The sequence below is a fragment of the Centrocercus urophasianus genome, unplaced genomic scaffold (assembly GCF_019232065.1).
Source record: "Centrocercus urophasianus isolate 14NV4802_14NV808 unplaced genomic scaffold, USGS_Curo_1.0 seq_19, whole genome shotgun sequence".
Lineage (NCBI taxonomy): Eukaryota > Metazoa > Chordata > Aves > Galliformes > Phasianidae > Centrocercus > Centrocercus urophasianus.
The window spans coordinates 2,722,067-2,749,767 of NW_024884744.1; the positions used below are offsets into that span (position 1 = coordinate 2,722,067).

Below are 27,701 nucleotides of genomic sequence, written 5' to 3' on the forward strand. Positions count from 1 at the left end.
TTATGCTACTAGCATGAAATCCAAAGCTCCCATTTTATCTGATGGCTGTTACAACTAAATGTTGGGAAGCAATTAATGAACAACAACAACAACAACAACAAAAAACTATGCAGAACCCAAAGATCTCTACATTAAAATTCAATTGTACACAATTTGGTCAAGACTGTGCCAGTAGTTCAGCCAGGAAATCAACAAGTGACACAGTGAAGATGGATTTAAATTCCCTTTATCTGTCAGCTTCAATTCAATCCCACAACACAGCTGAGTTTTGGTTTGCTGAACTCTACAGAACTAACTTCCTTTCTAATCCTGTCCTCCTTCACCTGCCTTCAGGAATATACATCAAGAGTCATGAGATATTCAAGGCAGACCCAGACTAGACCTTTCAATTAGCTTGAATATGTTTTTATTCATAAGATTCACCCTTAAAATACCCACTGAGAATCACATCTTATTTATCTAAGATCTCCTGAGAACAAGATCAGAATTACACAGTTTCCTGCTATAATTCAAGTTAAACTAGTTATTGTAAGATTAGATGAGCTGATGTAGGTTAACACATTAGTCTTCCTTCCAACTTTGCATACCATCAGTCCTGCCTAGTTATTCAAACTGAACTGTGCCTGCTCCTTACACCTGAGCAGCTAATGAACATTAATTCATCTGTTGTCATCAAAATTAAAGCATCTTTCAATTTAAGCCAACATTTAAGATGTATTGAGTCCGTAACAGGACCAGAGTTTGTTTCCACATCAAAAGACATGCCCAAAGATCGAAGATCACACCAAATCTTCTTAATAGTGCAACAAATTCAGTGAAGTCCATTCAGTATTTTGAATGCTGCTGTTGCAGGAGTAGCTAATAGAGATTTTTTTGTTCTTATCTAGGAGACATATCCATATATTATCAATTGGATGTACAGCTATCAATAGAGAGAGGAAAAATTTCGTTTGCATATGAGATGATTTCCAATGGATTTGGGAATTACTCCTCAAGCAGCAATACAAAGGAGTTAGTTCGTCTTAAATTGTGCTTCTGTGACAATGAAAGTGGGGGTAAAGCCTTTAAGGCTGAGGTACCTTTGAAGCACAAAAGGCAGTTGAAGATACTGATCAATTTTATTCTATTTTTCCCAGTTCTATTATTGTTTCTTACAACCTTGCAAAGAATACCACATTTGTCCTCAGTTTCTGGAAGAACGCACTGTTGTCAACTATCTTAGTTTCAAAGAAGTAAATAAAATCTGCTAGTACAGGTCAGCTGATGGCTTTGCCCCCACGTGAATTACGTCTGATTAATCTGCCTGGCTACTTCTTCCTCTGCACCCAATGTAAAAGGAAAACTATGATTCTGGAAATGTTCCAGTCCCATCAGTTTAGGAAAATAATTGTTGCTTACATCCCAGACACAGCCAAGTTGTTCACATTTTTCTCGTGTTGGATCCATGCCGGGATAACAATCAAACCTTTCGTTGATACTCTGTTGTTGAATCCATTCTATCGTGTAAGATGTTCCCAGTTCAAGCTGAAGCCCTGTTAAATGAGCAACCTACAAATAATAAACAATTATTAATTATTAATAAATCCCACACCACGTCACTGTATGGAAGCACATGGGAATAAAGGCACAAGGCACAAGTGGTCAGAAGAAGATAAACATTTTGATGGTTCACCAAGGTGAGAAGATTTCAAAGAATCACATTTGCCTGTTACTAACTTACCTTCTCTGTAGGATAGTAGGTGGCATTATGTGAAGAAATTTGCTCTCCACTGCTCAAGGAGACAAAAACCTCTGTTATTTCCTGGAGGGCTCCCAGGATTTTGATTTCTTCAAACTTTAAGTTGTTTGGATCAACATATCTGCCGCTTACGACATTCATTTGTAGACGGTTCTGAAAAATAAGGTTATCATTTCATTTGTGATGTTTCACATATAGTGGACAGCCCAGAGCAGAAAACAAATCATGAAGCAAATGCAGGTTCTAACATGATGTAGGCCTTCCCCTCCCTCCATGGAGACACTTTTTCAGTGTAGGTGTGACAAGTTTTGTCAGTTTAACAATGTCTTCAGACTAACAAACACTACGCCCACCTTCTTTCTGGCACTAAAAAGATTCTGATGCTTTATAGTTCTCTCACTCAATAAACATTGCAGCTGAGTTTATGAAGTGAAAAGAGAGTTCTTTAGATACTACAATTAATTAAGAGAAGACAAATAAAAGACTTTCAAAATGCTGTCACTTAAGAGGGATGAAAATGACTCCTCTTGACAGTATTAAACACTTTGCTCCTCAGTAAATAGTGGAGGAGAATAAGGAGGAAGAAAAGAATGCCATTTAATTATACACTTGATAAAACCTGAGGATAAGATCATTTAAAAGAGAATACTTACATTGGAAACTGTAAACTCATAGTAAATGTAGTTGTTACTCTCAATTGTTCCTGTAAGGTAAAGAAAGAAGTTAAACTTGCAGTACAGAAAGGAACAAATGAAAACTAGGACTTTGACACCAACCAACTACTCATCATTATCATTATGGCATTCTGCTCTGAGCAAATTTTGTGCAAACTACTGGTCTCAACTCTTATTTTGTATTCTTCATAAAGACCATGTTCAGATTTTAAGATTATCTGAACCTCTGTCTTAGCCCTTGCTGTAGAGGACTTCCCATTTCTAAAAGGAAGCAATTAAACCGTTCTCTACTTGGACACATGGAAGGTTATTTGCCATTGAAACAGTGTTTTTTGGACTTCCAAATACCTGTGCTATTTCCTCTTATATCCCCACTTAGATTATACAACTTTTTGTTGTAACTACAAGACCTGTAACTGATCTGGCCAATGTCTTCTGATCTTTCATTTATCTATATTTGTCCAGAGGAGTGAAATTTGTAGACAGGTCAAACTTTCTAGCTGAGGCCCAGCAAAGTTAAGAAGAGCGATTATTCACAGCACTTCTATTACCTTAAGCTCTGGTATCCTGGCCAGCAATCTGCTTTCTGCAGAAATGAAGGAATGTAAACTAGATGTAAATTAACATGGATTAAGGCTAAATATAGTCCAAAGCGACATGATGTGCTTTGCTCTCTCCATATGTTTTCACTTTGCAGGTAAAAAGCAAGCTTATGACTTAGACAGGTTGAGTAATCACTATAATTTCCATCAGACAGATTTGTATTTTACTCTTACCATCTTCTCTTTGAACATTAGAAAGTTCTTCTAAACTACTTTTTTTGTAGGACCAGGAATTTTCCAAAATTTTCTAAAACATTATTTAAACTACTTTTCCTAAAATGTAGGCTATTTTTCATTTTTTTTCTTATGTACTCCTAGATCTCTTGAATGTAGATATATATTTCAAAGCTAGATCTTCTAAATAATCAAAACAAGTGATTCATAAAGTAAATGATTATACAAAAAGAAGACATACAATTGATGGCACCTGTCATTTTGTTTTTTCCATACAGTACAGGAAAATTATTTTTGTTGCAAACAAACTGTAAACTACTTCTCTAAAAAAAACAGCAACCTGTAAGTCTGGGCCAGGAAATAAAATCACTACATGTTTTATTGGTTTTCTACTCAGCAGAAGTGAGTATAATCATAGCTGAGTTATTTTAGGTCTTGACAAAGCAGTACATACAGCTGTCATGGCAGGAACCACCCAAGGCCTTCAGTACTTATCGCTGCTGTAATCAGCCAAACCTCTGCTCTATTTCTTCAAAGCATCTCAAACTTTTATAGAATCTTTTAAAAGTAGAGGTTTCCAAGTTTTTTTTCTGTGAGATGTGATTGATGGAGTTAAAATAATAGAAGGGAGCTCGATAGGTCGAATGCATAAAATCTTCCAAATTATTCTCTTTCCATTGAGTTTTTTCATATTGCCATCACAATTCCTCTGGAGCACCAGTATCTTTCTTTGGGCATTTCCTGCCTCTGTCCTCCTGTCAGACTGCATAAAATGTTCCACAAGCATCTCCTTCAGCATCAGGGTGCAGAGACCCTTCAAACTAGAGATCGGTGTGCTGGGATTTCTGATGTACATATCCTAGTAGGAAATATCTGACTGGGAGTTCTCCACTTCAAGGAGACCTGTGAGTAAATCCAAAGGCTTTGACAGAGGTCAATAGAGCCATGCTGCTTCCTGGCCTTGCTCCCTGCAGATGCCCACCAGAGTAAAACCTGACAGTGTCAGCTGAGCACAGGGAAGGGAATATGATCACAGCTTCCCTCCAGCTGCTGCTCTTGCAAAGACAGTGACCTCTGTCACAGGGCAAAGTAAATATGACATTAGGTAAGGGTGACGCTGTTCTCAACACCAACTGCTGACATGATAGGACATGAATTAGAGAAGATATATTTTCAAACTGTTTGCTGATTTCTCTAAAATATATATAATGTAGGACAAATACTGCAAAAACAGCTTAAGGGATTGAAGTACTTCTTAATTTCACGGAAACTGGATTCTCATCTAAATCTTCAGAAATACTATGGAGGCTGGCAACATGACAAGTATGGCCTATACATGCCTACTCGTGTGCTCATGCACCAGATGGCAGGGCAAATTTTGGCTTTAGTACAGTACCTTTGAGTTAAGAAAACTGCTACTGTTTTCACAAGCAGTTTAAATAATTCCAGAGAGTTAATAAAAGTGCTACTTTTTCATTTTCTGCCTATTCTTAGTGCCCAACACTAATTATATGCATTCTTGCACCCGTTGAAATTAATTTGGATCTATACCAGAATATATATCAATCTTGACACTATGGTTTAACAGTCAGCATGCTAATGTGCCAAAGCTGTATGTACTGAAGGTTACATTGCAACATGAACACATGGAAAAAAAAAAGAAAAGAAAAAAGACAGACAAGCTAAATAACAGTTACTTTTTTCCACATAAAAATGATGAACAGCCAATGACTTAAGAGCCACTATTAATTGTTTGTTACCATGTCCTCAATGGCTCATTCTTGCTCTGTAAAACCAACTGGAGAATGGAAGTCTGTAAGCATACTGTTTTGTTTATTTATTTCACCAGTAATAACTCACCTGTAGATTCTCCATCATCCCAGAATAACTCCCCAGAAGCTTCATTGTTCTCATCCAGGGCAATTATAAGTCCCAGAGGATTCCGGCGGCTATCAAAAGAAAGTCCTTGTCTGACATGTATAACCACCTGCTAGACAGTTTTAACAAATCCTTCTTGTTCGTGTTAAGAATGTGACACTCTGCATGGTTGCAGAACTTTGTCTTAGATTAGTCCTTTTCTGCCATTCACTTTCATGCAAATGTATTCAAATACATGGCAAACTGACAAAATGCTATGCAAATAAACCTTCAATTAATCACTACATATTTAATGTAAATAGCAGGAGAAGGGAGTCATGGTTTACAGTTATTCCCAAGTCTCAAAGCAAAAGCATTAAATTTGATGGGCTACTACTGATTTGTAACCTGACAGTCCTAAACCCATTCTTGAATTTACACTCACCTAGTCATAAAAGCATTTGGTTTGGAAGCATACCTTTGAACTGTTGTAGTAGCTGGTTGTTGAATAGGGTAAATATAACCTCCTCTCAAGTGGAGCCCCAGTTTGTCAGCTGGCAGGTACATCCTAGTCCATTGTTTTCTTTCTGAGATTCTTGCCCCCTTTTATGGACAGGCACATAAAAGAGAATGAGTTTGTTGCATTAGTCACTGCTGTGAAGTTTGGGATTTAAGACAACATTCTTCCCAAATAATTCTTTTAGAGGAGATCTTTAAACTAGGAAAATGTGCACCAATGGGTACGAAAAAATAACACATCAGTTTATTAATATACTGTAATGTTATAAATCAACACATTTCAGTGTTGTGTTTTGCTCAGTCAACGTAGACAGAAAGTCCTATTGGGACACCTAATGCAAGCAATGTCATCACAATGTTAGGAAACTCCTTTGCAGAAACAAGACTAGTAAAAGTTAATTGCAGGTGCTCATGTGTTGTAATATTTTACTTTTCTTCACATGTGAGCTTTGCTAAAGTTTCAGTTCAATCCCTCTTCCCATCTCATGCATTTCACATCTCCACCTTTTCTTGTGTCTTTGATTCATATATTTACTCAACCACTCCTACCCCCTCGTCTCACCATTTCCATCTTGTAGGCTTTGCTTTAGGTCTCTGCCCTTGAAGCATGGCTGACAATCTTTCTATTTTTTTTTCTCCATCACAAAGACCATTAGAAAAACACTCCTTTGTATTCTATGCATTTACTTACCGTTTCATACTCATACCATACTGCATCAGGAATATATGCATCAATTACATCTGCACCCTAAAAGGACAACAAAGAAAGAAATATGTATTTTCTTGCTTTTCTTAAAAGCAAGGCATTTAATACACCACATTTGCTTGTTATGTCACAGACAAGCTAAAATAGCATGAGAGAAGCTGATTCTGGATGACATTCTGAGATGATACAAAGATTAACTGAATCAGAATATCAAATCAGGTTGCTCTGGTTCCGTAGAGATCTGGAAAATAGGAGTTGTATTTAATAGCAGCAAGTGCAATAGTTTCCATATTGACAATGACCAGAACATTTTGTGGGCTCTCTCACTGAAAATAAGTGAAGAATGGGATAAAAAATTAAAATAAATCTAGTCTTTTAAGGAGTCTAAAGAGAGGTCACCAATGTTACATATCACAGAAAAATAAGTATAATCTAAAAAATCTAGCAAAAATATACTTCCCTTGGAAAAAAACTGGGCTAATGGTAGTAGACAAGATCATCAGCATTCTCTTTGCCAAATGACTTGGCTTAACACCTGCTCAACACAGAAGAATTCAGACTAGAATAAGATGAGAGAAAATATCCCAGGATCCTCCAGGAAATGAATGAGCCTATTTTTGTGGTTCAGATTTTTCAATATTAAAAGGGAGAGGGTATGTGATTTCAGAAGGAAATACATAAATAGTAAAGGTGCTATAACCTTCAGTGCTATCAACTTCAAGCTTAATAACAAAATTGTCACTGAAAAACTGAAAGGTACTTTCTAACCAGTAGAATAAAGGAGAGATATCAATTGTGAATTTGGGATTTTTGCTGCAGTTTCCTATCTGTAAAGAAAAGAGCTGGAACTGGTGGCTTCAGGTGTCTCTGTTCCCCACTAAGCTTTTTTGAGAGAGACATGAAAATAGCCAAACCTACCTGATCAAGTACAGCAGAAATAAGTAGCCCAGGACCCCACAGGAACTGCCTATCAACTGCCCATGTCCCTTCATCAGAGTAGAACCTGAAGAAGGGAGAGAGTAGTAACTGGCTTTGAAGAGAGATACCATCATCATTAATCCCAGTATTTCCAAGAATGGATTGCCCAGAATTGTGACTGAAAAGTGTCAAGCAAAAATTTTTAATTATAATTTTTTAAATCTGAGGCCATCTGAAAGTCAAAAAAGTAAGGTCTGATTAGCTCGGTATTGATTATGCATATACGAAAGTGTGTGTATTTACATGCATGCACATGTTCTCAGCATACTTGTTTTCAGGAATAAGGAAGCAAGGAAATGTGTGTTTTAATATACACATTATGGCATGGTGTAATTTGATTAGCTGACAAAACCATTTCATAGCAGCTCTTCAGAGTGACTGGCAATAATGCATGCATCTATACAGAAATTATAGATGGTTTCTGATTACTCTTCTGATTACATCAAAATAGTTTTTCATGAATTCTGATGCTGTCTCTACATATACTCTAATATGCATTCTCAGAAATTATATAGCTATTTAGATAGTTCCTAGCTACATTCAACCTGTATTTTTTATTCCTAATAAGATTATCACAAAGGCCATCTGATACACTTACTCATGTAAAATTGGACGTACAACTGTGTCCCCTCGAGTATGAGCTCTATAAAAGAGCGTGTATAAGTACGGCAGCAAAGTGTAGCGAATGGTCAGGTAGTGCTTGGAGGTCTGCACCAAAACTGAATCAGCTCCAAACACAGCCGGATCCTGAGGCTGAAAGTAAATATTAGAAGATTATTTTCGTGGTGCAGGAAACACCCTGTCAATTGTGAAAATTGACTGTTGGCTCAGAGCGTGGAGTGGATGGAGGGGAACAACATCAGGGCAGCTGATCTAAACTGACCAAGGGGTTATTCTATATTATATGATGCCATGCTAAACAAAAAAAGATGATGAAGTGGAAGAAACAGTGGGACTTCGTTATGAAAACATCTGCCTTTTTCAAAGAACTACTACAAGTATTGAGGCTCTCCTTCTCAAGGTGTGGCCGAACATCACTTGCTCACATAGAGACCAATGTTTAGAGTTTTCTCTCTTTGTTCCTACATGGTCTTTTTTTTCCCCCCCTCTCTCTTTTCTTTAAACTGTCCTTATGTCAATCCATGAGCCTTTTTTTTTTTTTGTTATCATACTTCCTCCTCCTATTTTTTTGGGAGGAGAAGGAGTGAGTGAGCAGTCTTGGGAAGATTAGCTATCGATGTGAAACCACCGCCTCCCTGAGAGCTGAACCTCTTGGAGATAAATTTTCATTAAGAGATCTCAAGGCTCTTCCATATTCAAACTGGTTAGCAAATCTAATTGTTAGTGATAGCAATGTTTATTAGCGATACTATAAAAGGAAATGTGGTAGCAGAAACCAAAAATGTAAGAGAAGGAATGACTTACTATGTATCCCTCAGCGTTGTGATTCCGGGAAAACGGATAAAATGCTCCTACTTGCATCCATCGTCTGCAAAGTTCTTCTGTCGTGTCAAAAACGAAGCCACAGATATCTGCTCCAATCTTTAAATAAAAGCAGAATGTGTTGGGCAGACAGCATACTGCGCCTCTAATCTCTACACAAAATCTAAAATTTAAGGGATGTATCAATTCATCTTTCATTTCTCGCCAGGGTGGGTAAGTCATTCAATACATTTCTACTTTTCTCCTTTCAACTAGATGCTCTACAAAAAAAAAAAAAAAAAAAAGAAAGAAAGAAAGAAACCAACTGCTTCCTAAGGCTGCCTATCATCCTTTGTCTTCCAAACTTATGCCTTCCTTATTGGTGATAATAGCCCAACACTAGGAAAACAGCTCAAACTCATACAAATATAAATATTTAAGAGTCTGGCCATTTCACTTACAAATGTATTTTTCTATTTCATGCAAAAATAAATAGGAAAACCCCAGTGTATTTCACATACAGTGCTGAGGAGTAAAGTAGTACTAGAGATTTGGCATAAATATGATAATATCTGTTGCCCACATCTGTCCCACCATAAACATACAGTAATAGAAATCAAAACAAATTTTCTAATTAAAAAAAAAATAAAAAAATCAGTCATTGGAAAAAAGGTTAAAACCAGATCACTGAAGAAAATGAACTTAGAATTGAGAAGATAAGAAGATGGTTACATAGACAGCGTTTGATTAGATAACCGATTATCACAGAGGTAAAAAGGCAGCGTTTGTCCTCTTGTTCTGAATGGAGGCAAAAAGCTAATATTTCATACATAAGGAAAGCCAAAGAGGCTGAATTCCAGCATTCCAGGTATTGACCATCCTAGCTGTTCCCATGTTGCTTGATTATCTCCCAGCCAGTGTCCTGTGTGCTTTCCTGATCCAACAAAAGTAGACCTTGAAAGAAGGAAGCTTCGTTTTCCTGGAAACACCGTTTCGATGGCTCTGAAAATGAAAGGGGACTGGAACTATGCAACAGAAAAAAGACCACTCAGACATCATTAGTTCTATATGAGGCAGAGTTATACTGACTTATTTTAAACCATTGATTATTCTCATGACCTGGGCTCCTTTACAGTTAGGTAGCTGGTTTTTTTTAGAGAAGTTCAAGACATTTACTTTAAACAACCCTTCTATAAATCTGATTGGCAATGTCTGACCTCGAATTTAGTAGCTTAAATACAATATAATGTTGTCCAGAAAATAGGTTTGTTTAGAAGTGAAATATCTTGCCTGTTTTAAAAAAATGCATGTACTCTTCTGAAAACTTTCTGTAAACATATTAGGATAAGTTCCTTACTGTCTTGTTGCTATGGCCATGGAGTATCCATAAAGACTGTGGACATCGTAGTGCTTGCCCCACTTCTGCACTGCATCCATACAAAGTGTCTTAGAAAACATCAGTTGATCGAGAATATCTTCAATAAAGAAAAACAGACATTTTTAAAGTGCATTTTGATTATGAATTCTTCCAATCTTTTTTATGTTGTGTACACTTTTGACATTCAGGCCCTTCTCCCTCTTCGATGCTTACATTAAGGCCACTGTTACTAATACAAGAACAAAATGCTTCGCTTGGCTGCTAGTTTTATTCATCTTGGCTCCATCTGTGCTATTTTCTGCTCTTGAGCATTGGATATATAATGACAATCAACACACGAATATCAAAGGAATATATTCATTACTGCTAACAGTGCTATAAATGCAGCTTTGTTAAGGAAGTGGAATTTAGTAAACTGATGGGCAATGTGTGTCAATTTATTCAGTGCATAACATAAAATGGTTAACTCAAATAGTCTATCCTGGCCTAGGTGTCATTAAGTGGTAGTCACAGGCTCCATTCATTTCCAGTGCTTTCTGGCACCTCTCTTATTAACCCTTAGCACAAATGTACTCACTGCTGGCTTTATCACAAGAACAAGCATAATCTTGGAAGCATGAGATGGTGCAAGAAGAATCTCCTTTCTTTATATTCATTACTAACTTTACTGTAAAGTTGCAGACTAAGCATGTAAGGTCTCCACTGAGCCCTATTTCCTCAGTGGAGCTACTTAATGGCCTGTTAATGCAGAGAAAGTCTACCAGAGCTAACTCATTGCGTAAATTTGTACCTTTCAGGCAAATAACATGTAGTCCTTTCCTAATTTTCCCTCTTAAGTGTAGAACTGGATGGTAAGGTTTTTTTTTTTTTTTTTAGTTTGAAACCTTCATCTGTGTTTGAGATCGGAGGAAATAAGTTTTCTTCCAAATTTGACATTAAAACAACACACTAAGTACTGGCTGTAAGTGACTGAATTTCAACTGCAGGCCAGATGGATTTCTTCTGCAAGCAACTGTTTACCCATGCAAGGAAGCACTGTACATCTATAGCCTAATTCCTGAATCATTTTTGGACAATATGATGGCAAAGGTTTCTGAAAGTCAGTACTTAATATTCAAATCTCATCCATGAGAACAACAAAGAAATTCACTTTACATCCTTGTAGACAATGGTACAATAATTAGTGTGCTTTCTGATAATCTGTTCTATGGTTAAAGGAGGTGGACTTACTGGGAGTGAATGGAGGATAGTTTAAGTCATTCTGCTCACAGCCTTTATTTGAACCTTGAACAAAGTTGGATACTTCGTTCATATCCTGAAAAGGCAAGACAAAAACAGTGAGATGTAGATTATAATAAAGTTTCCTCAAGTACACACTCCTAACACAATCTCATGTTGCGTTCCATTACCCATTAAAGAGTATTTGCTTAGTGCTAGCACCATACTTTTAGGTGTGAATGACAGCCCTTGGACACAGACCTGGGCCATTCCAGTACTAATACAAGCCTCTGTTTTGGACAGACTTCAGTATGCAGGTGAGCATCATGTTAAGAGTTACACTTTATCCCTCCAGAGACTGAAGCTGCAGGAGGTGCTTACATATATATATACGCTATCCATGATTGCCAATGTCCTACCTTGAAAATAAATGAGCTACCTGAAGCATAGATTTATAGATGTGATGCATTACACCCTGTGTTTGGGACTTGTTTAAAGACACATTTTCTGTCTGTGTATGCAGATTTCTAAATACTGTTGTTCTGAGTCCAGGAGTGTGAAAGCACTCATACACAGGAGCGTGCATCTTTATCAATGGTTCATCCACTGAAGCATTTCAGACCACACTGATCATGCAGTAAACCGCACACTGAGCATTTAAATGCCACAATAAGTGATTCCAATTCAAATTTAAAATTGAAATCCAAATTTGAATTGTAAATCCAACAGCAAAGACATGCACATCATGCACTGATTTCAAGTTACTAATAATAGGAAACATCCCTTTCAAATGCAATGTTAATTGAATTTAATAAGCATCTATCCTTGTCAATTTTTTTCCTGAATCACTTACAATCCAGATCCCATCGTATGGCACTGTGTTATAAAACAGCCTGCATTCTTCCACCCACCAACTGGTGCACTCTGGGTTGGTGAAGTCTGGGAACACGGCTTCCCCTGGCCATACCTAGAGCATTCAAAGGAAAATAGAATATACTAATAATTGCATTGGAATAAGATGAGAATGTATCATACAAGTTCCATCGGTGTTTTTTCCCCCTAAATAATAATTTGAATCAAGTCCATTGCCCTCTTGACTACCAAGTTGTGCTACTGTCCCATACTGACACTACTGTCAGACACCACTTCCAGATCCCAGATTTACTTTCACTGAAATTCATGATTTTGTTCAAAAACTCTTAAACCTTCTGGTAAACGTGAATCATCAAAAGCAAAGGTGGCATAGTAGGATGCCATTTTTCTTGCATCAGCTTTCAGTGGGTGAGAAGGAATGAAGGTATTCTTTCTCTTCTACCATATGAAACATCTACATTTGCTTTTCCATAAAACTTACATTAATATCAAACAGGATTTTACCAAAAATAGAAACATGCAGTGTAAAAAATTCAAAAAACAACATCAAAGATTGAAATATTCACATGCTAAATGAGACCTTATCATCTTGGTTCTCACTGGCTAGTACTGGAAGAAGTGACTTAGAAAATGAGAGTTTAAATTGAGCCCCCCAAATAAATTGAACCAAACCAACCACATTTAAGCTTCATAGAAATGTGCTTACCTCTCCAACTAATGTTGTTACTCCATCTGATTCATTGACCCAGACTTTCCTACTCTCCCCCCTCACGTAGCTGCCATATTGACTATTATCAAGTAGATTTTGTGTGCTAATACCAGGATCCTAAAAAAAAGTTAAGGAAAAAAAAATGATAGTTAGAAACCAGGAAACACTCCATCAGTTTTTAAAGACTACTTGAATGTTAGGCAGGAAGTGTAATCTTTATATTAAAAAATGCATAAGATAATTGTGAAAAGTTATAATGATAGTACTACCAGGCAAAAAGAATCACTTACCAATATGATAATATATTTTTGTCCGTTGTCATGCATGTAAGTTGCAAAATTAGGAAGATCTCTAAAGAGCACTTTGTCATATGTAAAATCTTTCTTTTCTTCCATGTAATCAATGTCAGTAACCTGAGCTTCCTGAAAGACAGGAGATTTCAGCTTAAACATGAGAAGACATGGTAAAGATTTTGTATTTTTTCAAATGCAGTTTCTTATGACAATTCCCGTTTGTCCTTACTATCTAAATTAATTATACTGAAACATCTTTATACTGAACATTTCACATTAGCAGAATCCAAATGAATGTGTGCATTGGCATTCTTTTTATCAGACCCTGGGCATATGTCTGTTTCTTTGTAGTTGCCCAACTTCTAAGAATGCCCATATAGATACAAACATTCCTTCCTCAACTCTTAGCATAAAATCAGGGTATATTCATACTTTTTAAGCCATTCCTCTAAAGCCATCTCAAGTCTATTTAAAAATAATGTGTAATTTACCTTTGCTTATCAATTAAGAATAATCTATGGTTCTATAATTGTCCAGGTGACATTGAAAAAATATTTCAGTGGACTAGATAACACTAGAAAATAAATCAATATAGTTGGAAAGTATAACTGAGAAATTATTACAATAAATTGGGTAAGTGAAACTTGCTGTAATTAAGCCTCCCCTGGTGTCCCATTCTGATAATGGCACTGCATAAAAGGTGCAAAATCTTCTTACACCAGAAGGCTATACATAATAATTTATTAGAAATTCACTAATTTGAAGTGATGTGAAATGAGTGATGTTTGTAGCATCACAGCCATGATATCTGGGTGGTTTCTCCCACAGTACTCTGCCTTAATGGGGTTGCTGCCCTCCTGAAACCCTGAACTTACATAAGGGAGTCCAATCAGACGGTTCCTGTCCACAACAGCCTTCACCTCATCCAGAGAGCCGTAATTCCAGCGGCTGAGCTGAAAGCCCAGACTCCAGTAGGAAGGCAGCATTGGGAGTCCCACAAACTGCGTGTTGAGAGCAGAAATCATTAGTGGTACTAATGTACTGTGTGTGTTACCTCAGCACCCATTCTTTCCTTCAAGGTATCACTGATCAGACGAGTAAAATTAGCTAATTAACAAATAGTAAATAAAAGAAGTACAAACAATATCTGTAACAGCTTACAACTGGAAGATCATGACATATCAGTAATATTGCTTACTATAATATTACCATAGGAACATACAATATTTAAGGGCATATATATAATATGTTCTATAACATTGCCATATGAATAATAATTTGTCCATACATCAAGAGCAAGGAAGCAAAAGTCATTCCACCTAGACCACCTCTAGGTCGTGTCAGGATGTACAGTCTGAGAATTCAGTCAGGGTGTACAGACTGAGAACAGTTGCATCCTCTCTGCATGTGCATCTTCAGCAAAACTAGGGCTCTAGGTGCTGCTGCCTATAGCAGGCCAGGTAAAAACACCTACACCCCAACTTAATCCCAGCTAGCCGTTACATTGGTGACATGCTAACAATTCTTCTTAGATAAACATGTAGCGACTCACGCTAGGTAGCACAGCAAAGACCTACTGTCACAAAAAGAAGGAAAAGACATTTAAAAAAGGAAGAAAACAAGTGCTTTTAAGGATCTGCTCAATGTGTAGTTTCTTTAAATAAACGTACCTGCAAATACTCTTGCACGACTTGCTCTGGGGTGTTCCCCAAGAGGATATAGAAATCAAGGATGCCGCCAATGGTTCTGTAGGTCACTGCTGGAGCAGGCTGCACCGCAAACTCTGACAAAGCATGCACAAGACCAATTCTGAATATCAGCTAAATCTATACCAACTTTGTCATACAGATATTGAAAAGTGGAAAATTTTAAGAAAAAAGCACCAACACAAACCAGATATATCCAAGGAACACGTAACTGTTATTTAAATTTGCAGTGAAGGAGTAACATATCGACATGATTCTTTTAAATGTCCATATTTGCAATTCTTTACATCCAACAAAGACAAGAGAATCAGAACAAATCCAGTGACATAACCTTTCCTCTTCAAATTTTCAGTACAACTTTCCAGACTCAAGAGAAATGAGCACATGTATAGGTAGGCTTATATCTAGAGAACAAAGGGCATTTACTTTCAAGTGATGCTCATTACAAATTTGCACTTTGACTGGTGTCCTACACGTCTGCACAGAGCTGCACAAGGCTTCCAGTAGGTTTCTTACACAACCTGCATGTTAATTCTGAGCCACTCACAGCTTACATTGCATATGCTGAATGTTACGAAATGCTTACAATGACTGCCATCAGATAACTGAAGGTAATGTTAAGACTTTATATGCAGTAGTATTTAAAAATGGACATTTACATTACCCCAGCTTTGATCTCAATCCCACAGATCATTTTAAAAAATATTTAGCTGCAATAAATGGAGCTACAGAGAAAGTTTTCTTACCCATGGCATTGCTATTCATCAGGAAAACACCAAAAGAGGCTCCACTGCTGTCTTCCAAACACATAAAGAAAGTCTGAACTCCATATAGGTTGTGCATTTCCTTCAAGGGAAAAAAAAAGAAAAAGCTTTCAAAATCTGTTATTGGGGAATATTTCAGTCGTATGTATAGTTGCTTTCTTGCACTGAAGTAACACTGACAAACAGAGGCTCATTAGCCAGTTATAAATAAACTACATAAGGAGCAACAGTAACTTATAAAAATCACATTAAAAAACATTCCTTCATTCGTGCACTGTACTAATTTCTCCACAATAACTATGATGGCTTAAATGTTGATTCTGTACTAGACAGGTAGAGTTTTAAACATGTTGGGTTTGGTTCTTTCGTTCATTAGGTCAACTGAGTGCTGACAAGCTTTAGCAAATATTCCCCTACTCAAAGCAAAGGATTTTAATGAACATAGATATAACATTTGATTGTTTACATTCCCCAGGTACAAAAAAAAGACCATTGGAGGATGGTCAAGTTGGAAGAAGCAAAAAGCAAAAAATGACTACTGTTGTTTGAATCAGCACCTCACTTGATTTTTATCCATGCATGCTTACAAATTATAATGCTGTCAGCAAATCATTGCAAAGAGGAACTGACAGACGCCGTGTGCCTGTGTGCACCAGTGCTAAGGAGAACTTGGACCAAATCCTACAGAATCCTCAGTGCAAATGTAAAGTTACTTTTTTGGTATTGTCAAAAAAGATGGGTGTCCTGGAAATCATCTTGGAAAAAGAGTATGGATGCAAATAACTGCTGACAGACATGTTTTATCTCTTAAAGAAACAGCTGTCAAAGAGATCTTTGTCAACATCTGCCAAACAACAAAGCCCTCAGCTGAACGTGCCTATGTCATATGTCCTGGTCAGTAGGACATACTGTTACTTATTGTTTATCAGCTGAGGCTGAAGACTCACACACTGATGCTTAGCAACTTATTTTGAACTTCACATAAACAGGAAAATTAAAATGCTTCTAAAAGCTATCCCTCAGAAACCTTTCACCATTACCATCCAGCTTTTAGTAATATCACGGGGTGCCTAACAAGTTTTGGTGGAAGAGCTCGGTGGATCATAAAATCATATAATGGCTTGGGTCAAAAGGGACCCCAAGGATCACTAAGTTCCAATCCCCCTGCCACAGGCAGGGCCACCAACCTCCAGATCTGGTTCTAGGCCAGGTTGCTCATGGCCTCATCCAATCTGGCCTTGATACCTCCAGGGATGGCATCCACAACATCTCTGGGCAGCCTGTTCCAGCACCTCACCATTCTCTCTATGAAGAATTTCCTCCTGACATCCAATCTAAACCTTCCTTTCTTGAGCTTAGAACCATTCCCCCTTGTCTTATCGTTACCCAAGTAGTATCCCATATAGTGGATGCTATTAATGTGCTACTACATAATAAGTATGAATTCCAGAATTCACCTGCAAATAATAAAACATAAAAGAAATAGGCCCTTACTTCAGAGGGACCAACATCCCTGCTGAATAGGGGCCAGGTTTTCCAGTTGAGGTCGTGTCGGTACTGCTTATGCACATGTTCTCCCACACCGTAAATGTTGCTGCTAGGTAGTTTGATTGATAGCTGTAAAAACTGGTCAGCATACTGCAGTGGTCCTATGGTAGTATCAAAACTGAAAGAAAAAAAAAAGTAAGGAGGAAAGAAAAAAGGATTACACCAGAAATTGTTGCAGTGATTGTTTCTACTTCTTTTAGCTAAGCTGGATAGCAAGGTCAGGCATACATCCAGAGACCCGAGGGGAGGGATGTAGGGGAGGATGGTGTTCAGCTGCAGTAGATAGAGAAGCCTTTGCATGGATTAGGAGACAGGCAATAACTCTCAATTCTGTAGAAACTTTGCACATAAATGGCCTCTGCTTTCAGGACTACATGCAAAATCACCTCTTTGGGCAAAGCTTCCTGCCTAAGCATCTCTGGCACTGGATAGTGAACCCATACAGTAAAAGTCCACTTCATTATTGAAGTTTACTCTCTTAATTTTATTTTGTACATTTCACCAATCCCCTTCATTATAAATGTGTATCTCCTTAACAAGGATTAAGGGAGATTTAGAGACTGAATCTAAAGCTAAGTCCATTCCTTGTTTGCTTACGTGGGACTCTATGACTCAGGCAACTGGGAGGAAATCTGAGTAATGCTGAGGCAAGGAGAGTGAGCAGCAGGGCAATTCCTACTGCTAGGCAGAGGTCTTTTAATCAGTCAAAATTCTTAAGTTCATTAATATTGATCTTAATCATTTTCCTCTTTTATTGCTGAGGCTTTCAGCATTTCCACACAGCATATGCAAGAAAATTGGCCCCACTCAGAAGTAGCTTTGTTTTCCATCAGTCATTGTTTTCTAAATGAAAAAATCAGAATGAGAAAGTAATTATGACTTAAATCAGATTTAAATCACAAAGCAATTCGAATGAAGCTGATCCCGAGATCTGAAGGTTACTTTCAGCTTTATTAAAACAAGAGCTTACATGGATCAGCAGAAACTCAGTCTTTCACCAGAAGCAGAGAAAATGACTTACTTTGAGATGGGAAACCACATCAGTATGTTTTAACAGTGCACAGTTTCAAAGTAATATCCATTGATCTATTCACTTTATATAGTTTTAATCACAAACTTTAAGATTGTACTTTTGTGGGAGACTGTGGTGTTTAACAGTCATTATATTCATATGAAAGAGATTGATACAGCTATCAGTCTTTCAGAGCACTGGCTTCAGTGTGGATCTGTTGGACTAGATTATTTATTCTTGCCTTCATACATCTGTTTAATCAGTCATGGACTACCAAATAATAAGTCCATCTTTTGCATCCTCTATAATTGCAAATCAATCATTACAGGGAATTCTAAGTAAGAAAACAACGCTAACAACAGCATGAAAATAATAGCTATTTAATAAATCTTGAAGCATTGATAATGCAACTGTCATAGAACTCTGACAGGCAATCATTCTTTGATTTAATAAGTATGTTCTTCCTGACCCTTCCTCCCTTTTAATGGCTCTCAACAATATGCAACTAGTCCAGATCTATGTTTCTTTCTTTACTTTTAGGGAAAAAATGGGATGAAAGCATTCAGTATACAGCATTTCAAATATTTTAAAGCATTACATGACCAGCTTATCACTGGCTAGCAACAACTACTATTCTATCATACATCTAAAGAGCAATCTGTGTTTGGTGATTCAGAGCTAAGGCGTGATTGTAACAGCTAAGATAAAAGATGGAACAAAGAGTATTTGTGATTTGAAGCACTAGGAAGGTCTTTGGATAACAAATACTCCTTGAGTAAAGTGGCTATAAAGATTTTGCTAGTACTGAAGGAAAGAGAAGGGCTAGCCAAATCTAAAGCCCTTACAACATCTCTTCTTACTGCAGCATTTCAAAAGGCCTCGCAAGAAGTCCTTGAAGAACATCCATCAGTCAAAAGACCAGAAGTAGGTAACATATCTAAGAGTGTACCTCACATATTGCATCTTAGGCACACCTTATTCACATGACAACAAATCTTTTTGTGAGGCAACATAGGCCTTCAGAGAAAACCAGCAACATCAGTATTCATCAGGGAAACAAACAAACAAACAAAAAAAAAACCACCAGTGTTACTTACAGCACATTCCCATTGCTCACTCTGGTCACCACAATACCAAAGGGATTTGATCTCACTTCCACTCTGTAGTTTAAATTGGAGGCTGCAGGTCCACTGAAAGAGCCCACATGCTCATGGGGGACTTCAAATCTTTGTGTTGAAGGATCAGTAATCTGCATATATTTAGAAACATTTGAAAACATTGCAACATTTTCCAGCATTAACAGATAAATCTGATTTAGCATCTTTCTGTACCTATCTGAGTCTCGTCCTTCCATTTTCATTATCATTTTCTTTCCATTTTCATCACTCATTTTCAACTATTTCCCTACTTATATCTGACTTAGTTTTCTCCTGGTTTCCAGAGAAACCCACCACAGGAGGCTAGCTTCCAATTGAAGAAGCCCTGCTCAACCTCAGAAACCATTATTACCCCCATAGTCACTATGCAGACTGCTGAACTTTCCATAAAGCTTCAGAATACCTAAATATGTCTAACGAATTGCTTAAGAGATATGGGCAGACCATAAATGAAGAGGAAATAAATAAAACATTTGGCCCAGAATCTTTTCCTACAATGAAGAAAAGAAGTAGATACTGCAATGAATTTTTAAAGGTCTCAATAATTTCTCTATGAGGAAATCTCACTGTGATAAACCCTCATAATGCATTGCAAACCAGAGACAAAGAAAAGAAGAGCTGATAGCTTTTCAGTGGGAGGCACGATGGTGCAGCTGAAGGCTTAACGGAGCCCTCCTAAATTCACTGCACAGAAATGGCCTGCTTAAAACCACGTACAGAGCATAAACCTTAAAACAACAGATGAAAAAGATTAACCTTGAACCGGAAGCGATTTGCTGTCTGATACTCTCCTGTGAGGAGGACAGTGTTGATATCTTTTCCAAAAAGAGAAGGTGATGACAGCCTTGTTAACGTGGCCTCAAATCCTAAAGAAAACACACAAATGGAAATACTGCTGTTTCAAATCAGACATCCAGATGTACATTAAAACCAGGTTCCTCAGCTCCCAGCTTACCTGTTTGAGTTGATCTTGTTGACCCATCTACTTTGTATCCATGGTTTTCAGAGAAAAAGCACCAGGGTACACTGGTATCACTCTGGGGACTCCAGCAGCAGCCACGCAATTCACAGACGCTCTGATTAAAGGACAGGAGAAACTCACATCAATTGATTTTGGAGCTACGAGATATGGTTTAGTGGCTTGTGGTAGCAATGGTAACGGGAGGAAGGTTGGACTAGATGATCTTGTAGGTCCTTTCCAAACTTGAGATTCTACAATTCTATGATTTTACACAATAAACATTCTACACTGCAACAATTGAAATGCACATGAAGTAATTTTTTACCCCAAACACCAGAAAACGTAGTCACAATTGCTATCAGATAAACTCTTTCATTGAAAATCTATTTAGTCAATTCTAATAGAAACAACAAGGTGGGTTGTTTTTTTTTTTTTTCTGATTCAGAGTAGATACATAGACAGTGATTTTTTCCTAAAACCTGAGGATTCACACTTAATGAACACTTAAAAAAATTAAGGAAACATTTGAGCTGTGACAGATACACTAGAGACTAACCAACACTCACACACTGGGGACTGGATAACATCTATGGTTGGCTTAACATCTAGTAAACATCTGGCTGGAAAACATCACATATGCATCATTATGTATAGGAACTACATTTCAATGTCATTTCCTAATATCAGAAATGTTAAGATTGCTTCTATAGAACCTTAGATTCAGATTGATTGATGATCGCTTTTTCTACAAAAACAAACATAAACCACCCTAGCAATTAAACCCACTGTTCAAAGTATATAACTCAGTATAGAGGCATCAATCTTTAATCTACACCTCAATACTCCAATAAACAGGAATATGTTTGCCTTACTGTTAGAAATTAACTTATTCACAAGTTGTCTGCACAAGTTCTATGTTCATAGATTACACTTGCGTAACACATCACTGTAAATGCCCACAGGTTCTCCCATGTTGAAAACCAGATTAATTACTTGGAAGCAAAGGGCAGAAGTGATACGAGGACTACTGAGGGCAAAAGTCTCAGTGATCCTGGGCATCCAAATCCAACACACAGATCTTCAAGACCCCTCCTTCCACCTGCACACTTACAGAAGCTCTTCCTGCTCAAATATTTTTGCTGTTTGTGCCTTATTTATTTAAAACAGTCCACATGTATAGATGAACGTAGGCCAAAATCCACTGCTACTGGTGCAGGTTATAGAGCCCAGCCTAGAAAATTCAATTACTTGCCTCATTCTCTTAACAGAGAAAGCTCTAGCCCAGATGTAGTGTAAGTGTCAAAGGAGAACGCAGAGGAAATTCACAGAGCTATTAGCTCAAGATAATTTCATGCATTATTCTACAGTGTTTGGGCCAAGCACACCAAGTAGACTACGTACCAACAAGACAGTTATGACATCCCTTCCCAGACCACTGACTATCCCAATAGCTTGAACAACAGTTTATCCTAACACCTAATATTTCAAGCATCTCCTTTCCCAACTTCATAAACATCCTTTTCTTTTTCCCAACTACTTCTCATGTATGCTTGTTGAATATTTTCACTGATTACTTTACAGGGCAGTGATACTCTTCAGGATAGTTTTATTGTAGTGGATTTGTAAACTGTAGATCAGTACTTTTGTGGCACATGGAGCTTGCCGCATGAGGAAGTAAGTGCACGAGTGCAAGATCGGTTATGCTTGACACTAGAAAGAGCAGAGTTCATTGAAAGATATTGTCAAGGCTGTTACAGAAGCTATCATTTAGTGTACATAAAGATAGGAGGTGGTCACAGTCTCTATTAAAGTAACGTACTAGATACCAACACACAACAAAGTCAAAGAAAGTGTCAAAGCTTCGTTAGAAATAATAGTGGAAATAAGAAAACAGAGTATGGTGGGAAACAAAACAAGGCTGCTTCTGAACACTGAACTCAGCACCAAGGACTGAAAGAATTGCTTGACTATGTGTCAAACTGCAATGTTTCTCTTCTTAGCATCAAAACAAACTTTTACCAACAAGACAAAAAAAAACAATAACAACAAACCGAACAACAAACAATAAAGTCTCCCCTCAAGCTTTCAGAGGTCCTGTCCTGGACAGCACTAGCTCTGCTCATGGTAGGTTAGTTTTTACTAGTGTATTCTTCTTGTCTTATAAAACCAAACAACTTTCCATGGCAGTGACTAGTTAATAAAAGTGTGCTCTCTCTCAGGATTTTTATCTCTGGCAATCCTGTGATTGGTGAATAAATACTTCTTTGCTTGCTGTGCCCCTATCCTCTGCAAGCCCAGGCTTCACCTAGAATACCTCAGCAAATAAAGACATCAAGAGAGACACTAAGCTGCTACCTGAGCTCAGGCAAAGTATCATGTTCCCAGTTGCTTTTTATTCTGAAAACAACTATTAGAAACCACTACAGAGTCCTTTCCTTGTCAAATACCTGTAGTTTTAGAGCTCTGCCAGATGTAATACTGGAATAAACCTGAAGAAGGGTTTATTTAACAAATATTATAACAAAAGTGCTTGAAGAAAAAACAGGACTCTGGATTGTGAGATGCATGCACCTAGTAGCTTTCTTCAGGCTAAAGATTAAAGGTGATGTTTATCTCTAATCTTCTGAAATTTGCTGCCCAGAATTCACTACGGAAAGAGCAGATTCAGGAATCATTTATTTTACCTCTAATTCCAGAGCAAGAACCTCGGTGTTCAAACCTGCATCTATAGACGTGGTTGTTTTATGTTTTTTGTTTTGTGGTGACTTTATTGTGATTGTTTTTAATTATTCCTGATCACAAAGGGTAAAATGGAAGAGCAGATTTACAGTGCGGCTTGCAATTGCAACCAGAGCAAAACCATTTTCTTCACTTGTGATAAGTGTAGTGCTTAATATAGGGTGGCTAATCCTAAGGTAGTAATTAAAGATTAAAGTGATCTGCATGACACCTATCGTGGTGTGCTTGCTCCTGGAGCAAGGAACCAAAGAGAAGAGAAGCATGCTGTGAGTTGAGCCTTTACTACTCCGTTAACCCGCAAGGCTGCATTGAACTACATATTATAATACAACTCATGGCATGACTGCATCATTAACAACTGTCACTTCTGCAATTAGACTGGGAATTCACAGAGAGATAGAGAAGGTTGGTTAATCATTTTTATATCTCTGTGAATGGCATTAGCATCACACATCATGATGCACTCACTATATTTTCTCTCAAGCTGCACCCTACTAAGAAAAAAAAGAGTCCAGGCACCCATCATCTTCCATCAGAAAATGAAAACATCTATTATTAAAATGAATATTAATGATGATTAGAAAGCTAACAAAAATAACCTTTCTATAGCAACCACCACAAGAATTTTCTATGCTTGCTCAGATGAGAGACAACATTCAAGAAAGAGTGTAGGTGAGATAGTGAGATTCAGATCAGTTCAGAGAGGAAACTGACATTATAAAAATCTCATGCAGTGAATCTCAATGTGCTATTTCTAAAATATGCTTTGCTGTAAATGCTTGCAGTTGGCCATCAGAAAAAAAGAAATTGCTTAGGCAAAGTTGTTAAAAACAGTACATATTTCTAACCCCTCCTTGTTTGCCTAATTTTGTTCTCTCATCAACAAGCCAAATTGCTGGGGAGTATACTGACAGGGGTTTTCAACCCTTGACAATAAAGTGCTGCAGTGGCTAGAAAAAAGTCTGGCCTTATGACAACGGGCTAAAATTTGTCATACAGAAGTTATATGTGAAGTATTCAGGCATTCACAGACAAATAAAAGTTATGAGGACCATCAATATGTCAGAGAAAAGGTACATTTCCATAATCAAACATAGGATTTTATGTGGAAAAGTCTATTTTCTAATTGTTTTTATTATAATGTTCTCAGACCTTTGTTGCTGTTTGATCCGGGATACAGTCAATTCTCTCCACTGTTAATATGTTCGGACATCCTGGTGTAAATTCTGTTAGGGAAATAAAATAATGGGTTATTTCCAAAATATATTAAAATCCGGATTATCATTAAGTTGTTGTGCTGACTTTCTCACCACCTTGATCCTCTAACCATGAATACAGGCTCAAATGAGTTTAAACTATTGCTACTATGATTTACCTTAACTTTGAAAAGCTGCACAGGACTATTCCAGATAAAGGTAGTAGAGCTTCACTTTTGTTTTTTTGTACAAATGGGTGACATAAATTATTTTAATTGTGAAGATATATAGTAATTCAGTTTTCAGTAGGTCTTGTTATCCAGTCTGTGCTGCTTCCTTAGAAATTTATGCTGAATTACAATCAGAAGGGCTTTCTTTCATCTGAATAGTGCTGTGTAACTGCTCTTATGAGAGCTCCATCCCGTGAAATACTGCTCATCCAAAGAAGTTTGAGTTAGAGCATCGTATGAACACACTTTAAGATTCATTTAAGAGTATAAGCAAGATGGGAAATGCCTGTTTACATGGTTTGGTAGTGATAAGACAAGGGGGAATGGTTACAGACTGAGGGGAGGTTGAGGTTGGATATCAGGAGGAAGTTTTTCACACAGAGGGTGGTGAGGCACTGGAACAGGTTGCCCAAGGAGGCTGTGGATGCCCCATCCCTGCAGGCATTCAAGGCCAGGCTGGATGTGGCTCTGGGCAGCTTGGTCTGGTGGTTGGCGACCCTGCACATAGCAGGGGGTTGAAACCAGATGATTTTGAGGTCCTTTTCAACCCAGGCCATTTTGTGACTCTATTATATAAATGTAACACTGAAACTAATTAGACTTAAAAACACAGCAAAGAAACGCTCACTCTTTTTTCCCCCTTCTTGAACATTCATACTCTTTGAAAAGTTTAATCTCAACAACGACTTAAATGATGCCAACAGGCAATTCCAACAGGAGTACTATGGCACTTGTGAACATCTCAGCAAGCAGAGCTGAGCAGTTACCACCGAGGATTTTGCCTCTGGTCCTGGAGGTGAGAAGTACTTACCTGTAGTTCTGACTGCAGGTACTCCTGTTGCTAAAAGCACAATGAGGACAATGGCCACCACCACCACCAGGCAGAAGAGGGCAATGAGAGTGATTTCCAGGCCACTGAATTTCCTCTTGCCCATCTAGGTCAAGAGGAACATCATTGGCATGAGGAAAACAAAAGCAATAGCTTGAAAAACTCTATAAGCTACAGTATTAGTTCTCAGTTCTTATATTTTCATACATTATTTAGGTTTTAAACCATACCTCCTAATCCTAGGATTAAAAATAAATCTCCTATTCCAGATAATTCACACAGATTACTGCATTATTACACTCATGGTCAACCACTGAGAAATGTGTTTTGTTCCCACTAAAGCACTTCTAAATACGCAAATATGAATTTTCTCCTGAGGTTATTTATAAAGTTTCTTACATTTTACTGAAGCACCAGAAAGAGCAACACAAGACCATTAATGTTGAACTGCACACCAGCAGGAAAACTAATTAAAACTGATCTCCATCATGCAGATCGATATACATTGGCAGCAGCAACTGCATTTCACAGTTGGTTAAGAATATTTAACTTTATAAAACAGCATTAAATACAGAAAAACGTCTTTTTAGACCAAGTAAGAAAATGCAGCTGTGTGTGCACATTGCACTAGCACCTGAAAGCACTCTCAAGAGCTTTAGTGAGGACTTAAAAGAAAAATACTTTAGAAAAACTTCTGGGATGAGTTTTTGGCTTTTTGCTTGTTGTTTGGTTTGATTTTGTAAAAAAACACTGTTAATCTAATGCACTTCCTTCGTTGCTGACAAATTTCCTACAAGTATATTTTATTATCCCAGCACCACCCTTATTCCTGGAAATCCCACAGCCACCAGAATGAACAGACAAAAACAGTAAAGAAACACCAGCAATCTCCAGAACAATAAAGCTGATACTTAGATAAATGTACCCTCCTTTATGGAGGGCCACGAAGATGCTCAGATGGCTGGAGCACCTCTCCTATGAAGACAAGCTGAGATTTGGGTTTGTTCAGCCTGGGGATACCTTATTGTGGCCTTCTGGTACTTAAAAGAGAGCCTACAAGAAAGCTGGAGTGGGACTTTTTACAAAGTCATATAGTGATGAGGCAGTGAGTAATGGCTTTAAGCTAAAAGAGGGTAAATTTATTCAGATATTAGGAAAAATAAGTCTTTATTATGAGGGCAGTGAGGCCCTGGCACTGTGGGTGTGCTCAGGACCAGGCAGGATGGGGCTCTGGGCAGCCTGAGCTGCTAGGAGGTGTCCCTGCCCATTGCAGGGGTTGGAACTGGATGGGCTTTAATATCCCTTACAACCCAAACCTATCTGTGATTCTACAGTGATTATTATCTAAGCTTTTTAAAATAACATAGTGCTATTCACATTTTCTCCATTAATATCAAAATTAGTAGCTATTGTTATGATTATAGTTACCTCCTAAGGGAAGTAACACATTTAAAACCTACCACTTTCCTGTATATTTAAAAGCACATATTTAAGGCCTGTTTCTACAATAAGAAAATTATATTCCAGCAGTTCCTCCTCTGGGTTTCCTGTAGCATTGTCAGAATACTCATCAGCTGGGAGCCCTAACAAGTAAAGCTTATTTTTCTGAAAACCAAAATATTAAATATTAAGAATAAAGAAGAATATTAAAATTCTTTTCGTCCCACTCTCCCCACAACCATGCAAACATCCGTAGCGTTGTATTTCAGCTTTTCCATTCTCAAGGTCTCCTCCACAACCTGAGGCTTCTAAAACAAGGATTTATAATTTATAATTCATAAATGCAACTTTTGCTGTGCGACTTGGGCTCAGCAGCAAAGGGAAGGTCTGCAGTAACACAGATAGAATAAATGGGATGACGTACCTTAAAGCCCCTCTGCTTCCTTCATCTGCTGATCCTGGTTGTAAAGCTCAGTCTCAAAACCAATGTTTTATTCTCTGCTGTTATCAGTTCATTGCATTGTTTGCTAACCAATCTACCAATGGCAGGCACATACATAATTACAGGCAGGTTGCAGAAACTTTCTGAGCTAAAATTAGTTACTGTGGTTATTGTAGCCAAGTAATAGCTGGTTAATTAATAATATTTTGGTTCTATATCACTCAGCAGGTTCTGTAAATGAGAGAAAAGCAGCAATAAAATGCCAATAAATTTGATCTTATTGCATGATTTAATGGCTTTACTGTTCTTTTTTCATATCATTGTTAGCAGACGCTTGATGCTTCACATTCCTTGTCTATTGTTTCTGCTTTAATCACTGTATGAAGTCATTAAAGGTTCTCAAATGAGGAAAAAGACTTACTAAAATAATCATTAATAGATAATCAAATTTATGATCATTTAACATTTTCAGTAATTAACTAATGCTAATATTAATATAAACAGATTTGATGGGATCATAGCAGTAAATGTCAAAA

General features: G+C 37.5%; 1 protein-coding gene across 1 annotated transcript in view; it reads right to left on the minus strand.

Annotated features, from left to right (window-relative positions):
• SI (sucrase-isomaltase) overlaps positions 1-27,254 on the minus strand; it is a 44,868-nt gene extending 17,614 nt beyond the window's left edge. The window contains exons 1-25 of the mRNA XM_042820284.1: positions 27,148-27,254; positions 25,266-25,389; positions 24,181-24,254; positions 20,284-20,404; positions 20,085-20,194; positions 19,269-19,420; positions 17,106-17,277; positions 15,594-15,693; positions 14,812-14,924; positions 14,017-14,142; positions 13,139-13,270; positions 12,846-12,965; positions 12,120-12,233; positions 11,279-11,363; positions 10,028-10,145; positions 9,501-9,672; positions 8,674-8,790; positions 7,847-8,001; positions 7,189-7,273; positions 6,256-6,312; positions 5,524-5,648; positions 5,049-5,137; positions 2,392-2,441; positions 1,721-1,891; positions 1,399-1,548 (exon numbers count right to left, since the gene is read on the minus strand). Coding sequence (XP_042676218.1) covers positions 1,399-1,548; positions 1,721-1,891; positions 2,392-2,441; positions 5,049-5,137; positions 5,524-5,648; positions 6,256-6,312; positions 7,189-7,273; positions 7,847-8,001; positions 8,674-8,790; positions 9,501-9,672; positions 10,028-10,145; positions 11,279-11,363; positions 12,120-12,233; positions 12,846-12,965; positions 13,139-13,270; positions 14,017-14,142; positions 14,812-14,924; positions 15,594-15,693; positions 17,106-17,277; positions 19,269-19,420; positions 20,085-20,194; positions 20,284-20,404; positions 24,181-24,254; positions 25,266-25,389 — 2,832 coding nt within the window. The 5' untranslated portion in view covers positions 27,148-27,254. The remainder of the gene's footprint in view (positions 1-1,398; positions 1,549-1,720; positions 1,892-2,391; positions 2,442-5,048; positions 5,138-5,523; positions 5,649-6,255; positions 6,313-7,188; positions 7,274-7,846; positions 8,002-8,673; positions 8,791-9,500; positions 9,673-10,027; positions 10,146-11,278; positions 11,364-12,119; positions 12,234-12,845; positions 12,966-13,138; positions 13,271-14,016; positions 14,143-14,811; positions 14,925-15,593; positions 15,694-17,105; positions 17,278-19,268; positions 19,421-20,084; positions 20,195-20,283; positions 20,405-24,180; positions 24,255-25,265; positions 25,390-27,147) is intronic.
• Positions 27,255-27,701: the final 447 nt, after the last annotated feature.